At 34.7% G+C, this 16,754-nt stretch overlaps 3 protein-coding genes across 3 annotated transcripts; all 3 read right to left on the minus strand.

Annotated features, from left to right (window-relative positions):
* Positions 1-2,091: 2,091 nt before the first annotated feature.
* Positions 2,092-6,304, minus strand: LOAG_00085 (hypothetical protein; the record flags this gene model as incomplete). Its single annotated transcript, XM_003135626.1, has 10 exons — positions 2,092-2,266; positions 2,733-2,905; positions 3,337-3,402; positions 3,577-3,671; positions 3,922-4,085; positions 4,384-4,741; positions 4,917-5,218; positions 5,316-5,474; positions 5,707-5,825; positions 6,071-6,304. 10 exons carry the CDS (start codon positions 6,302-6,304, stop codon positions 2,092-2,094), a joined length of 1,845 nt encoding a protein of 614 aa, XP_003135674.1.
* Positions 6,305-8,795: 2,491 nt separating this feature from the next.
* On the minus strand, positions 8,796-11,227 carry LOAG_00086 (ribosomal protein L19). Its single transcript, XM_003135627.2, has 6 exons — positions 10,973-11,227; positions 10,782-10,906; positions 10,369-10,503; positions 10,104-10,291; positions 9,355-9,471; positions 8,796-9,040 (listed from the first exon to the last, which is right to left on the minus strand). The coding sequence occupies exons 1-6, from the start codon at positions 11,089-11,091 to the stop codon at positions 8,861-8,863; spliced, it is 864 nt and encodes a 287-aa protein (XP_003135675.1). The 5' UTR covers positions 11,092-11,227; the 3' UTR covers positions 8,796-8,860.
* Positions 11,228-11,367: 140 nt separating this feature from the next.
* On the minus strand, positions 11,368-15,559 carry LOAG_00087 (hypothetical protein). The gene is made up of 7 exons (XM_020445340.1): positions 15,278-15,559; positions 14,864-15,066; positions 14,481-14,748; positions 13,675-14,061; positions 13,182-13,362; positions 12,406-13,081; positions 11,368-12,163 (listed from the first exon to the last, which is right to left on the minus strand). Exons 1-6 carry the CDS (start codon positions 15,525-15,527, stop codon positions 12,850-12,852), a joined length of 1,521 nt encoding a protein of 506 aa, XP_020304188.1. The 5' UTR covers positions 15,528-15,559; the 3' UTR covers positions 11,368-12,163; positions 12,406-12,849.
* Positions 15,560-16,754: the final 1,195 nt, after the last annotated feature.

Genomic DNA, 16,754 nt, shown 5'->3' on the forward strand with positions numbered 1-16,754 from the left:
AGGTAAGTAGGTATGAATACTGATGCTGACATAAACATTTCATATTACTGTAACGAAAATTATGAAGTTCGGCTGTGAATGTAGGAAACTCCAAGTATATCCAACTATGTGGTGAAATTAGCGGAAATATTAAGCATTAATCAGTAAATGTAAGAAACCATCAAAAAAAAAAAAAAAAAAACAGGAGAAGAATGAATAAGAGGGAAGAGCCCTTTTTACGCACATGTCGAAAAAAACACATCGAGAGTGTCACGAAACTATACGAGTACAGCGCACATGAATATTATGCAATAACTACGGTATAGCACATATGTATAAATTAAACGATGCAAGTACAACACACAGATTCGGAAACACGAAATGCCATCTTGCTTTGAGTACATTAATTGAGCAAAATGATTCACTTAAGTAATGCACTTTCTGCTCAACAAACTCGACCGTTTTTCGGACGCATGATATAAGTCTGGACTAAAGATTGCATAAAATATACCTGACACTAATAATACAGAAATGAAGGGAGGAAATGAAAAGCTTTATTCCGCTCAAAGAAGAAATAGAGTTCAAATGCTTCTTTTTTTTTGCGAACTTCAGAGATTCGAATAATCATTCACATCCGGACACATTTTCTACCAAAATGGGCACACTACACCTTGCTCGCCAGCAAGCGCATGAATCTGCCCTCATTACCAGTGGAAGTTCGTGTCATATAATTGCACAGTACCATTCAACTCTTTCGCCACCCATTTTACTAAGCATAATTCTAAACCAACGAGTCAGCAATCCTTCCTAAACCTCCGATCACCCATAAACCTATGCTTGTATCACTACATCACGACATTTCTGCCACTGTGCAAACCGGCTGTCTCACAACATTTTCAAGCATTGCAGACCCCACCAGTACGGATTAATTGCATAAAAGGGTTGTGCCTAGCAAATTATGGTGATGATTTGTACTGTGTTGTCATACGTTTTATTCACAATATCTCTGTAGCGTTGGCCACTTCTATTCCAACAATAGTTTATGGATATAGGAATTACTTCACAGCCATTCATTCAAACTAAACGGTATTTCTTGTGACCACCATAATAAATGATCAGCACAGCTATGAAAATCACTAGTAATGCGAAAAGGAATGAACTCAATGGATATATCTTGCATTTCAAACGAAAACAGAAAAATGAGCAGATGAAGAACATTCCTTTACAACTCTTCTATATCTAAAACTTCTCCTTAGTTCTTGAAGTCATGCTAATTTTCTTCTTGCAAACCGTTCGTTATTCCACGATTCACATATATATGACTCAAGAATATTTCTTAACGATGACATCAGAACTAAGCAGTGGCTATATTTACAGGGAAAAACGTATTGAGATTCAGGTAAACTATTTCCGTATTAGAAATATTATAGAAGTGGAAAACTTAGCAAGGGATGCTGCATCACCACGGTATATCGATTTGGGATGAATAAACCCATAATCACTCACTGCGTTTTTATAAATTTCCATACGTCAAGAAAACTTTTTTTTAATAAACTTGACTGATTGCTGCATGACTTGATGCTAAAGCGGAGGTCAACACGCTTGATACCATTCCTAAATAGTTTTCCTAACTATGAAGGCCGCAAGTGCAGAAAACAAAGAGCGAAGTTGTTTCTTCTTTAAACTAAAAGGTTATAGTTTCACCTTCAACTTTAAAGCTGAATAAAAAAGAATGACCACTAAAATGAAAGCTGTCTGTAAAGCGAACAAAACAGATTTAACTAAATATATTACAAAGTATACAAAGTATGACAAAGACTAAAATACAGAGGAGGTCTAATAAAGCATCGAAGAATACTGCAAATACGAAAATCATTTTAAACTCGCTTAATTTTATGGCACATTTATCAGTAATATTAAAGTAAAAATAGATAGATATAAACCAGATAGACATAACACATAATAAGCTGAAAAGGCAAAAAGACTAACGGGAAATAAAAATTAGAAAAGAAAATCCAAATACATCGCCTTGAACTACTACTTTTTAGAAAGACTATGACGTTTCTTGAGATAATCATCACTACCTAATAATCTTCATTAAATGCATCCAAATCACTTGCGAGGTGAATATTTTGGATTTCGAGGCATTTCTGTGAAAGACTGGAGTTGGTATTTAATCATATCTTTCCCCAGTTCAAAATTCAACGTTTCCAGTTCATTTTTTTGTGAAAATAACATCTTTATGTCGGTGTGAACATACAATCTGCCACGACGATCTGTTGCCAAGCTGAAATAAGTTGTAAATAACTAAATTCTTCCTTGACGTGTCACATTATAATTTCTAAATTATTCCGCAATACTATAAAAAGTTGACTGATTCGATGAAACTCACTAGTGTCGGCAAAAAAAATTTAGAGATAAGACCAAAAATCATCATCCCCGACGTGGCGAAACTAGAGACACTATGTAATCGTTCCACAAACGCAACCTTTTATTTTTTAAAATATGAGCCTTAGAAAGAAAGGGGAACCAGTAGAAAAAAGGGAAAAAGATGGAAAAAAATGGAAGTGCTTAGACAGACTACGAAAGGCTAGGATATAGCAAAATATATAGAAAAATGGAGGACAAGTTTCTCGACAAAGTTTAATATCATTAGCAAGTCGAAGAATTGAAATCGAAGAAAAAACTTACTGATAGGTAATAAACCTAAAATCCAAAAATAGGTTTAGAGTACGAAACTGCAAAGTGATTACCTTATATGGATCAGATATTTAAGCCAAGAGCGAAGCACATCATCGCACGTGCATCCTACTGGCATAAAAAATGTACGTTGTCGTAAGAAGGTTTGTGAAGAAGGCGGCATGTCACTAACGTCAAATTTGACTACAAACATTCGTACCACAGTGCCTTGTGGATTAAACAACACCTACAGTAAGATGATTCCAATATTAGAATGTAAATGATATTATACATTAATTCTTGAAGCAAAAGATGGAAAATCAACACCAATTATATCCTGATGCTTACTATTTAATAATCAAAAAATTGTTTCATAAAACCACCGACTTCTTCCATTCCATTAAACACTGAGAGTGAACTGGTGATCCTACAAGTATTCTCAAGTATCTGTTGATTCGCTATTAAGTGGTGTTTTCCACGACGCTCATACCATTACCGAATCAAAAAATGACATTTTTGTGATTATTCCTAGGAGAAATTTTGTATGTTCGCTGAAGACCTATTATTAGCTACTTCGGAAAATTTCAAGCAGCTCTACGCACGACTGCTTTTCTCAGAAGATCCGCTGCATGACTCCGAATAACTGCTAGGAAAAATAGAATCCATATAAATAATTACCGCCTGTAAAATGCCCTTCCTGGGAATTCTATAACCCTTGCGCATGTTTTCCAATGAACAAAAACCCTGAAAATGATTGAAACCAGAAATTAAAAAAGTAAATGGTCTCAAACTTACACAAAAAATAAAAATTTGGATTGTTTCAAAATTCCTCAACAGTATTGAAATTTAAATAAATCATGGTGAAATAATATAGAGGACAGTTAGTTATGAGTTTCGAAATAAAATTAATCAACAAACCATGTAAGGTAAAGGTGCTTCATCTTCAGGCATGTTGAAAAAGAAAGTTGTAACTGGCAATGTAAGATGGGGAGAACAAGCTTCGTCGCTTGCTGCTACAAAATTTCTTAATTTCATTCGCTGAGTGATTTTGTTCATATTGCCAAAACAACTTAAATCAGAAAAAGTTGGAGTTAGAAGATTACAAAATAACTAAATGAATTATTGGTTTTATTGATCGAATCAAAAATGACTCTTTAAGGCACCTGTTAATTACGTCTGAAAACGCGATCAGATTTAAGCGGCCATTTAGTTTGAATTTTATTAAAAAGGTTAGATTTTAACAGAAAATGACTTCCAACTTACCAATTTGCAGGTGAAAACCACCTAAAGACGTGACCGGATCTAAACGGCCGTTCAGTGCACTTTCTTCAAAGTTGCACAACAAACCACTGTTTGAAGATGTACTTCTCCTAGTACATCCACTTCCATAATAACTTGGATTACTGTCTTTTTCATCCATCGACGCACTATAATGGCCGAAACTTTCAAAGTTTCATTTCGAAACTTATCTTTATTATATCTCTACGTCCTGCTATAATAATCACTAATATCTAAGAGAAAGTCAAAAAGGTAGTTCAATGTAACGTGAAATCTGGTTTCTGTTATATTAATGATAGTACTGTATTACTGAAAAAACGGTCAAAAGGAGTCATTTAGTTATAAAAATCGAAAAAAAATAAGTATAATTTGATAACAGTGCACAGGGATCTATAAGTGCAGATCTTTTACAAGAATGCCTAAAATATAGAATGATAAATTACTAACTTTCGCAAAATATGAGCGGTCGTTTCTTCTCTAGCTGTTTTCTCGATGATTTTATTTCGTGTACTTTTTACTGGCAAATCTCTAACAAATTTCGTTTCGCTGCGGTTGAACGGCGCAGGACTAGAATTTAGGGGCAGACCAGTAGATTTGGAGAAGGCTTTGGATGCATTTGACATAAAACGAAATGCGGAAATAAGACTTCGGCGTGGCAGGGTTTCTCGGCGTGAGGCAGGCGATGGCGGAACTGCTTGCAGTGGAGATCCAGTCTCTATTGAAGATTCTGATGCTGACAGTAGATTCTCAACAGTAGGTAATTTAACACTCTGTTCATTTCCCAGCAGCATCTTTTCATCCGTAGCTGTAAATAACTCATGAATAATCTTTAGAAAAAAAAGAAGTCACTGCAGGAATCCACTGATAGACAAACATATGTAGTTCATGAATTCAACCAAAAAAGTGCAAAAAAAAGTTTTCGTTACCAAAAATCAGAATATTTTTCTATTCTCTTATTTTTAGTTTACTTGAAAAGTTACCTCTTACATCATTTCGGAAATTGAAAAACCGACAAATTCGTGGCCCAGAATGTAAATGAGTTGACTTGCAAGCACAACTGTCTTTAATTAATAGCTGTTCATAAAATGCCGTTTTAAGGTTATAAGTGTTGTATACAGATGCATTGCTTTTCCTAACGCTTTCAAATTCTATTCCATCCATCTCACTGTTTCGCTGATATTCAAATGATATGTAAAAAACTGGGATTCCAGATGATGATGCAGTAAAATGTTTCTCACCAAACAATATCGATGAAAGTAGCAACCACTCCTCAGAAAGTGACCTGCAAAAATTAACTTGATATCTGATGTTTGATTAAAATTTTTCAGAGCATAAAATTATAGAGGTGATGACAATTATAAACAGCTAAAAATTATTACCTAGCGAATTTCGATGACCATAAATGCGGAGAAGCATTGTATTTTTTCCATTTGACTATTACGTAAACACAAGACAGTGAATTAAGTCGTCCAAGAGGAAATCCATGAATTTCAAAACTCCTTAACTGAACACACAGACAGACATCATCCATAGGAATCCTGATAAAACTTAGGAAACAAGGTTGGTGAGTAGATCGAAATTAGTTAAAAGACGTACGCTAGCTTCTAAGGTTTTCAATGTTACTCGTAATTCGGACTTCTCTAGCATAGCAGAAACGTTAGAAATAAATTTAACGTATTTAACGAAAGTAACTACATTCAAATTTATTTCGGCTGAATGTATTTCGAAGAGCTGGATACTTACAAACTGGATAATTAAAAAGGAGCAAACCTATATTTGCAAACTGTATCATTTGACAGCTGTTCTTCACTACATGTCGTCTGGGAGCTCAGTTGCGAAAAATGCAAATAAGACTGTATTGCATTTTTCAAAAACATACTATCCAATATCTGCAATGAAAAATATAAATAAAGTTAGGAAAGTAGGCGAAAATTTCAATTAAGAAAATATTCCCCAGAATATTTGAAGTTCCTTGAGCCACAATTCAAAAGCTGGTGAAACATCATATAGTATAGCGCAATCAAAAGCAGGGATTTAGGGGATGTTGTTTATTCATAAAATTGTTTATTGATAACAAATTGGTAGAATCCACAATAAAATAACTTCTTTAGAATTTACTTATTCAGAAATTGACCTTTTCATTAATGCTTAATCTTGGAACAATTTTAATTGTCCAATCTTCAAGTAAGACAATGCTTGTACAAGAGAATTTCAAAAAACACTGTTGATGCACGAGGAACGTATGCATGGAGAGCAGAGAACTAGTCTCAATGATTTTAGGAGCTCTTTGAAGCATCTGTTCGATATACTTTGAATCTCCATGACGACTATCGATCATTAAACGCGTTATCTCCAAACCCAATTTCATCACAAATCGTTTGGCAAAAAACTGAAAGTGATGATTACATGTTTAAAGCAGTACTTTTCAAAGTTTACTACACTATTCAACTTCTTTCTTTGCCAAGATTTCTTGAAACTTACGAACGCCGGCGTATTACCACTATCATTAGATTTTCGCTAATACATTGCTGAGATGACAGGATGAATGCGAAATTTTATTATATATATATATAGCCTAACGCTATGGATCGTTATGAAGATACATCCTTCGAACACTTTAAAAAAATCGAACCTCGCTTTCTTTATGGCTTCACTGTACAGATTTTGTTCACTTTCAGCTAATTTAAATTAAACATCAGATATATTCATAAAGTTTTCAGATAGCCACCTCCAAATTACCTCATACTTCAAATTTTAAATTCAAATTTAAAACTGATTAGGGCAGTTGTCCGTAACTGTTATTAAAAACTGTTGAATAACCTCCCACGGAATGAATGACTTCCTATCCCGTGTCCAATTCAGCAGTAATAATAAACTAACCTAAGACTTCATGGAATGCCAGTAAATTGACATTAATGTCCAACATACATCATGCAAAGATGTAGTGTTTCAGTTGATGTATACTTAACTATACCGATTTCCAAACTGGCATGACTATATTAACGAAGGAATGATATCCTGGAAACAAGGAAATGCTTTCCGTTAAAAATAACACTTTCTTATTTCCCGACGATGACACTGACCCTTTCAGAGATGAAAACAACCGAAGCTGGAGTAATACAATATCCAGGAAGAAAAAATGTCTGTGACATTATTGATTTTTCTGAAAATATACCAACTGCGAAGAATGAATAAAAGGCAAGGAAATGGTATTAAGAATTGGCCGTGCGATCAGCATTATGAATATTACACTCTGTATTATAACATTATTGTGAGAGATGGCGCAAAATGGATCACCCCAAATGGTAATCTTGCCTTTGTTTAAAAAGAGAGTATGGTGAGTTACAGAAGGAAGCTGTTATGGATAAACCCTGTTAAAATAATATAACACGATGAAGCGTAAGAATTATCTATGAAGTGCCGATATCCAGAGCTCTATATCTCTGAAGTATTGAAATGGCGCTGCATCTTATCAAACAAATGCAGCTAATTGCATCTGCACATTATCCGTTCAACACCAACCGGTAAATCCCGTCTTTGAGAAGCACCTTCACCCGTCATACGAAACATCTGCGACGAAATAGAAATACCAATGAATATGTCAAACAGCTCTCACCCGATGATAAAATTCTTAAGTCATAATCACTGATGTTCACTGTTTTAAACCACCAAAAAAGATCAGAAAAAAAAAAGACATTTCGGTCTGCTTGGACACTTATCAACATTTCGTTTTTCTGTTGAAAAAACAAACAACCAGCACATACAATACATCGATTGCTTCAGGCGATTGATTCAACACAGAAAATATGAAGTGGACTTATCAGACCAAAACGTGTTCTCAGTCATTCTCTATTTATAATGCGCTCATAGATTCAGTATGAAATTATGAAATTAGTTTGGCAGTAGTTTATTATAACTCACCGTAAAGAAGTGCTATACAAACACTGAACTTCTTTCGCATGACACAGCTGCTCTAGCAGTCCTGCTTGCAGCTCGCGGTTACGACAAACATGCACACATATGCACATATATACTTTCACATATATATATATATATATATAATATATATACATGCAGGGAACCACCAAGTGAAGTTGAAGCAAAAGTAAAAGTTATGAGCTCAACTTGACCAGGGTGTACTAATGTACGCACTGAAGTACGGTTATCAGAGGGGTTTAGGCTAATCAAGCACCTCACCAATACATCACTCATGAATTTAATTGAGATGTTTCCTCAATGATTGGAAGCAGCAAATTCAGATTGGCCCTGTTCGTACACATCAACTAACGACAACATCCTTAGCAGCCTTTCAAATTTGCGTTGATCAATTCAGCTCAAAAACATATAATACTTTATCCAGATGTCTAATTCCTCCAGGGAAACAGGTCGTAAAATTCTTCTGCTCAACTTACTGAGCGATTGGAACATTGCTAATTTGGACTTAACTGCGGATATTTTCTCGGAATACGAGAAATACCTTTCAGCGTTTCAGCATCAGAGCAGTGTGGGCATTTCATTCCTCAAAAATTTTTTTTTTCTAGGAAGGAGGAAGAACGGACAGAAAATTGTTAAAATCTAAAATTCTAGTATTCCTTTAGCAGAGTTAATATAAGTCTTCAACAAAATAAATTTCCTATTAACTTAGATAAATTAACATTTTTTAGAGTCTTAAACTGTGACAGACAATCATAATCACTGCTCCAAGTCACTGAAAAATAATGAGTGAGCGATGTGCATGAAAACTGCTGTTGTATTTATTGAAATTTAAGAAAATCGACCTAGTGATTTATGGTGATAAAAGTATGAAATAACAGATTTCCGAATGTTCCGGAAAACATTTCAAGAACTGAATTTACAAAACGCCTTTATGACAAACTTCAGGACCAACTACAGCAAACATATACATAGATGTAGAAGCGGAAATTTATAAATCGTGGCTATGTGGTTGCTCAGCAGATCGCAATATCTTCCTCTTAGTTGCACCGGCTTGCTGTTTTTGAGTTTCAAAATCCAGCATTTCCTGTTCAATTAGCAATTCTTCATCGATATCTGTCGCTATTTGACGATAATCGGCTATGAGATCATATTTGCGGAGGTCAGTGATCTGAAAAAATGACCCTACACGTCCATTTCGATCTGAATAAAACCTTTTCTGTAGAGAATATTTATCCTATTTGTTTTCAGAAACGTATCATGTTTTAGCTTTGAAGCATAAATTTAAACTCTAAGCATAATTTTAAGCATAACAAAGCATAACTTTAAATCTCTTATACTTTCATCTTCTTACAAAAATATATAACATACAGAAATATGTACGCAGACATATAACATGATCAAAATCTAATAGTGTCAAAAATTTTCGAATTAGAAGAAACACCCATTTTTTTTACTATTCAGAAAAAAGTCAGTAAAGCTCACCTTAGTTCTCCTAAATTTCTTTTTATACCACGGAGTTTGCTCACTCCATACATCTTCTATTCCTTTATAATCAAAAAGTTCCCATCTCCTTGTCCATGGTGGTGGACGCAGTTTAACCTTCACTTTTAAAAAATGGATAAAATTAACAAAAACATAAAATAACTGAACAGTATTAAAGTAAGCTGAAATGATGAACTCCATTAAAACATTGTTGAACACTGACAGCGGTAGAAGCAACCAAAGAGTAATTTTATGTGCTCAACTCAATCCGTCAATTTCTGCAGAACTTTTGAACTTTGTCAGGGAGTACTTACCCGATTAACTGACAGTAGAATGTTCGTTTTGCTTTTAAAAATGCATCAAGTTCGGCTTTGAAATAATCTATCAAACTCTGTTTTTGTAAGGAAAAGGAGGAATTAGCGTTCTACGTACTCGTGTGCCTGCTTCAGATATGTTAATTAAAGAGAATGCTATTAAAAGTGAAAGAAGGAACCATCCATTTTTAACAGCGAGTCGCAACGAAATTTGATATAAATTCCAAAATATAGTTCGGGAACTTGATGTTTTTCCGAGAAAACTTGCCGCTCTTGGAATTTCCAAGAGAGCGGTCGAGACTTTCCCGCATCATAACTATCGCATTAAAGCGATTAAAATAATAGTGATTAAAAATTAGTTAAATGGAACTTGTTCGGACAACCTTTCCAGTTAGGTCAAAGGATCAAATCTCATACTGAAAGATAAAGGTTAACCTTTAGCGGATTTATGGGAATTGGTTTTCCAACAATATGAGACGTAGGTTCCATGTGAATATTAAATGTACTATATTCGGGGTAAGCGTCAACCAAATAGCTTAAATCATCATCCAAGCGCTTTTCCAACTTGATTACTTCTATTTTGGTAATCGTTGGTGTATACATTTCGTACATAATTTCCACACCTGTAAGTTTTTATTAATTGGAGAACCAAACACCAACTTAGCCTCAAGTTTTTGAAATAACAAAAGGCAACAACAACCTATTCCCTCGATAATGTTCCGTAGTGTGAATTGCGACTTCAAACCTTCCAACCTTCGGCTAATGCATATGCCCAAAAATCGATTCTTCAATTCCACTAATTTTTTATCCGAATAAGTAACAGCAACAATGGAACCTTCAAAAAATGTTGCAAAAGATTAGCAGACAATTGGCTAGCTCCCATTAAAAACAATCTTAAAAACACCGGAATAATTTGCTTCATTACTTTAACTGCCTAAAGTTATGGATCCAGTTTCATAAGAATCAATTTTGATGAATACCTTAAAAAGCATTGGGAAAATAATATTTTACTAAACAGAAATGCGAGAATTACAAAGCGAAGAATTCACATACAAATGTAGAATTTTGGAATGCCTATTCGTAAACAGCGCTCCAAGAGAAAAATTCACGTACCAACGTAGAATTCAGGAATATCTATTCGTAAACGGCGCTCTAACATGTCTTTCCTTTCCAGTTCCTCTCGCAGCAAATTTCGTCTTCCATACATGGAGGTGGGTTGGAAATCCGGATACACCTCTCTATAAGACTGCGCTTTTTCAAAATCTTTACAAATGAATGCGCAGTAGAGAATGAAATATGCTTACCGGAAATTTGGTATGTGCCTCTCAAGCCTGATTTTCCTTTCTTCATGGGAGAGGCGACGATATGCGCGTTGACCGATTATCCTAGCTTCCAGAGGCAGTATCCTGATGTTGCACTGCATTGTGAAGCTTCTGGATCACAAGTATCCTAAGCCAATTTACGTTCCAATTTACTTCGTGAGCCTCCAGATTCTGGTATTTCTTAATACGAGATAGGAAGCAGTAGTAGATTCCTGAGGCTCTTGGTTCTCCTGAAGCCACTCAAGTCACAAATAGATGGTGATGGATTTAAACACATTCGCAGCTTTCGTCACCAAGCCTTATATATTTCATAAATAACATTAAGGGTTCTAAATAATAGCAGTCGAGTTTTAACTTCATGTAGAATCTATTGATAAGGTAATCGTTACTTTTATGAAAATTCTGCAATTCATATAACATGCATCAAAATGTTTAAAAAAATCACCATCTTCATGCAAAATTGAAGCAATGCAGTGACATCATGAATCGGTGATTTCATATGATTTTCAATGTTAAAAAAAACAAAATGGTTGAAAATAGCATAAATTAAAATGCAGTTTGCAAATAAACACAACATTATTAAGATATACAATTTCTGCGCTAAAAAATCACAAAAATGAAATCTATGATGTAATTAATATTATAAGGAGAGGAAAAGAAATGTAATGGATTCTAACAATAAATCTAAACTGTATCTCAAAGACGGAAATCGGAATATAAACGTTTCATAGCACTATATAAAAGTAATTCCTAATTCCAACTTTGTAATTGCACTTTGCATCTGATTGAATATGAAAACAGCACGCAGTTAAGCAAATTTAAACAAATAAATAAGTAATGTAAATGCAATATTCTGAAAGAATGCGAGAGTAGAAAACATCGATTATCAGCAATTTCCGTAACGAATCAGACGACGTCAATTACAGCTGCAATTACAGTAATTGCAGCAAAACATATTTTAGCTACCACTAACTAATAGTATATTTCTGAACCATTGTACATATCCCAAGGAAAATACTCATCTTCAAACGAATTTTCAGCATCAGATGACTCTGCATTACCATTGCCGATATCTTCTGGTGTATCTACACTGCCACTCTCTTCCAAAAATAGTTCTTCAAGTGCTCCAGGAACCTTACACTTACAAAGGTCTGAATAACACAAAGGGCATACCTGAAATGATGATTTAAGGAGGAATTTTTACTAGATTTTCCAAGACAAACAAAATTTTGATAACGCTCACAAATGAATTTAATCCTACCAAAAAAATCCTTCGCAACATAAGCAAAGATCGTAAGAATCAGAAAAGCAACTTCAACATACCCGAATGCTACACAATTATGTCAACTCTCTAAAAGTATTCATTGCCAAACTGCTTGGATGTTAATGTTTCGTAGCAAAGATAAAGCATGAACCTGCTTGATACTGAGCCATTTTCTTAAACAGAAACTGTGGAAAAAATGCTTGCAAGGTGTTATGCGTGCATCTTCCACCATATCACACAAACATATAGCGCATGCATCACGTCGTTGTTGTAACATTGCTTTGGACACAAGGGGTAGTTGTGACAAGCTCGAATATGCTGCACGCCGTGATTGTACCCCAACAATTCCAGCCTTTAGCCGCCTCCAAACACTGAAATATAGGTAGAATACCAGAACCACTACACTTGTCAATGTCCAATGGCCTGAAAAACAGTTTTTCTTGACACTCATCAAATTCTTCTAAAGTTCTCCAACAGAATTTGAATGTGAAATCTTTTGAACACTTTATGTTACTTTAATAAGATTTACAGGAAACCGGATATATAGAAGTTGAAAAAACAGTTGCATCCTATTTTACTAAGAATTGAGTTTACTCTACTTTGTAGTGAACTCATCTTTTATGGATGTCAGAATACCGTAGCAAACAACATTCAGTGCAAGTAATACTTCGACACCACATGTAATCGTTTTGCACATGAACACGACATAGTCAGCTCGTCCCCATACATCCATAGAATCTGTCTCTAATACATATATGACATATATGATGAGGGCTGACAACGTGTGGACTGCCGTCAGCAAACAATTTGAAACTATTATTAGACACCTAAAAAACGAATCAATTTTTGTTAGGAAATTGAGTGTTGTAGTAAGAAAACACAGATGATAGATGCTAAGATTCTTAGATGCTAAATGAAAATTCTAACCACAAGTCAACAGGTAGGAATTGGATAACAGCAGCAGAAGTACAAAGCGATGTCACAATTACAATAATGGCCAGAAAAACAGATCGCGTATGTTGACCTCGACTCGTCAATCTATTTGCAGCTAACGCCAGTAATTGCGGTTCAAGAATTTCGCATAACGACTGCAGCAAGGCGGATAAGACTAAACAAAATAGATATCTAATACATCAAGCTTAGTGCACAAAATTTGAAGCAATTAAACCTTTTGAAAAAATTATTAGCTATCATTTACCGTATGCGAAGCAATTTTACATGAAAATCTTCAATCTTGAGCACTTTTCAACACCAAGTTTAAACTTCGAAAGAACATTGCTTCAAATCCGGCTTACTCAATTTTTTGTACCAAATGATACATCAAAAGAAATAATTATTTCAGATAGAGGCGATTTATGAAGGTCATTTCTCAAGTTAATAAAAAAACAGAGACAAAAACCATAGTGAACCAATTACTTACCAATGAAAAGGACCAACCCAAGTAGAAAAGCTTTCTGCTCAGTCCGCATTCCGAGAACGCCTGTTTGGGCACAAAGCAGCGCAAGTGTTAGTGCTCCAGTGTAACCACCGTTGGCCAGAACATGCCTATGACCTCGCTGTCCACCAACAATACACTCCGCAATAGTCAAAATTTGTTTACAAAAACAGCTCACAGTTAGTGCTAAGGCTAACAGTGACAGTGGCGTGTTCGTGCTTTCTGCTACCGATGCTAGAAATATTGCACCAATTTCATCAAAATCTCTTCCTTTTCCAGCTAAATGTACATAAACCCGGGCAAAAAACATTGTTAACCAAGCCAAGATTAATATTTCTGCGAACCGTAAACGATACCACAAAATGGCAGCACCTGCAAATCCTTCTGTCTTCAATCGTTAAATTTCATATAATGATGCTGTTAGCAGCGAACAAACTGTTATTGAGTTAATACTTCTACTTGGAAAAAAATCTCAGATGCAACCGCGCATTCAAAAACGATGCACAAAATACATTTTGCATTTCACACAAGGAAAAACAGTTAAGAATGAGTCGCGACTGTCGATTACGATCGAAAAATATTGTAATTGCCCAAAGATTTATAAATATCAAAGCACCAATGATGACAATGGCTTTGATGAAATCCATAACCAAAAACTGATTGGAGTTGAATCTTACCTTCTGAATTAACGGGAATCAACTAGTTGTACATTGTACATAATTTAATCCTTATTTTTCATTTGAAAATTTGAGCTTTGAAAGAGAATATTTGAAAACAAGATCAGCACTCACCTCCTCCAAAACCTCGAAGAATTATGATAACTTTAAGATAGCGCACAGATTGACGTATAGACAGTAACAAAGCTGGGGTTTTGTTTAAAACATATATGCAAATTACCAATATTGCCAGAGAGCAAGCCACATTGTGAGCAATGATTAAGCGATCGATAGGTACTGCACACATTCGAGCAATTATTGGTATCAAAAAAACTGCAAGCGTAACTCGTGCAATATCATTTTCCAAGTTTAGGAGGCAACTCTGCACTACACAGAGTACCAACTGAAAAGTATCACTTCACAGTTATCAAGAATATCAGCTTATACAGTGGAAAATATTCATGGAAGGAAGCACTATCCTTTTATAACTAAAACAATAACAACAATAAATGATAGACCTGGGCCAAAATATGAAATCCGTGTCGTTCTAATTTTGCGAAATCATCCAACTTTAAATCAGGATCACCATTCTGTTCCAGTTGAACATATCGAGCTGATAGATAATGCGCCACAGAAAACAGCAATAATGAAGATATGTGAAAATAAACTTGCACAAGCTTGTAGAGAGGAAGAAGAAGAAACATAAGTGATATAAGCACGACTGAAACCAATGAAATTTCACCGACAAAAAAGTGGATTATTTTTTTAAAGCATGCTTTGATATCAATTACAACAGCTCTTAACAAAATTATCGAGGAATTCGAGCAAATTTTCAGACATATAAAGTCGAAATCAATTGATAATAATAATACGAGAGTAACAGAGTAGCACTAAGCATACAGAAATAGCGAAAACTTAAATTAAATGCTTACCCGTGTAACTCAGTATTTGTGCCCCAGTTTGATCAAAATTTCTCGTTTGAATAAATTCAATAATTTGATCCACTTCCAGATATGATGAAAATGATTGCTTGAATAAATCAGGATTGAAGTGTATCTCCCGATTACGCCACCAAAGTTCGAATAGTAAAAGGCCTGGTAATCGTAAGGCAACTTCCATGCAGTGTAGAAATGTTGTTCGAGCACGAACACTAAGTATTCCCATCGCTTCACCAACATCCATCTCATTGGCAATTCATCAGACAAATGTTGCCTTAATTTCTTCATTCATTTACATGTTTAGATTCAAAATTTTTTGTTAGCAAAAAAATAATTAAGAAATGTGATCGCAATTAAGCCTAAAACGTTGCCAAGGTATCATCACTGCAAAAAGTATTTCTTCCATACCACTATAGAAACATTTGAAGCAATCGTAGAAAGAATAATTTGGTATTGATATGAGTGAGCCAAATGAATTAACATGAATAAAAAAAGAAAACTGTCTTCCTGATATGTTTGCAGCCAATTATTACCAATTATCACCACAATCATTCTCATCACTTTACTGCAATCGTGGATTTTCCTTACATAATTCACTTTCGAAAATAGAAGCTTTTCAGTTTTTACATCCCAATCTATTGACAGTGTTGACGACCGTCTTAAAAGAGTATTTGGGGGATTTAAATAGTTTCATAAATCTATAGACTGTAATTAAAATTTGAGACAAGGAACCTTCTTCATATTCAAAATAACAAGTTACTCAACAGAGCAGTCACTTCTGAAAGAAGTACAAATCAACAAAAATCAAATTTAATATTAAAAAACAGAGTGAGAAGGGAAGAGAATTATGGAGCTTTATAGTTAAGAATGAAAGCATGAAGGAAAACACAGCTCATCATAACGCGCTTCGTTCAATTTTAATCAGCTGACCTCATTGCCTGCGAGTAATACTGTCATAACACTCAATACTGTATAAAAAACAATATAAAAATAATGTGAAATCAACTGCCAACTGCGAAACACATAAAATCACACTAATATAAAGAGTCTACGAAACATAAATATGTGTATTAAATAATTGGTAGAAATACCACTTCTCTCAAGCAAAAACTTGAAAAAGTGTTGATCATATGAACAATCCACTGTATCATCAAAGCTTCGAAAGTTCATCTTGCATAAATCTCTAAATATCACTTTCTCCGATCTTTGGAGCTCTGAAAGGAACTACAAAGCCTGCAAAAACTACAGCATAAAAGGTAAAAGCGTATACGAACATTATGAGTCGTCATTTGACTAGCGCTGTAGTTATCGTCTAATGCATAGTTAAGTGGTCTTTGGTATTAAGTGTCACTTTTCATTTTAATATATTGAAACTGTAACGTTTTAAAGCAGTGGAAAGTTTCTTCTCGAACGGCAGTAATGTTAGGGTAATCACCAATCACCACATTATTAATCATCATTAAATAAATAA

This window comes from Loa loa (genome assembly GCF_000183805.2).
Source record: "Loa loa unplaced genomic scaffold supercont3.12, whole genome shotgun sequence".
NCBI lineage: Eukaryota > Metazoa > Nematoda > Chromadorea > Rhabditida > Onchocercidae > Loa > Loa loa.

What these genes read in the sequence shown, in the direction of transcription:
- LOAG_00086 (XM_003135627.2), bottom strand. Translation starts at nt 11,091, where the DNA reads ATGCAGTGCAACATCAGGATACTGCCTCTGGAAGCTAGGATAATCGGT. An exon ending in TATTCCTGAATTCTACGTTG is followed by an intron (nt 10,504 to 10,781) that starts GTACGTGAATTT and finishes CATTTTTTGAAG; the next exon opens with GTTCCATTGTTGCTGTTACT. An exon ending in GAACATTATCGAGGGAATAG is followed by an intron (nt 10,292 to 10,368) that starts GTTGTTGTTGCC and finishes AAAAACTTACAG; the next exon opens with GTGTGGAAATTATGTACGAA.
- LOAG_00087 (XM_020445340.1), bottom strand. Translation starts at nt 15,527, where the DNA reads ATGGATGTTGGTGAAGCGATGGGAATACTTAGTGTTCGTGCTCGAACA. An exon ending in ACAAATACTGAGTTACACGG is followed by an intron (nt 15,067 to 15,277) that starts GTAAGCATTTAA and finishes CATTGGTTTCAG; the next exon opens with TCGTGCTTATATCACTTATG. An exon ending in GATTTCATATTTTGGCCCAG is followed by an intron (nt 14,749 to 14,863) that starts GTCTATCATTTA and finishes GATACTTTTCAG; the next exon opens with TTGGTACTCTGTGTAGTGCA.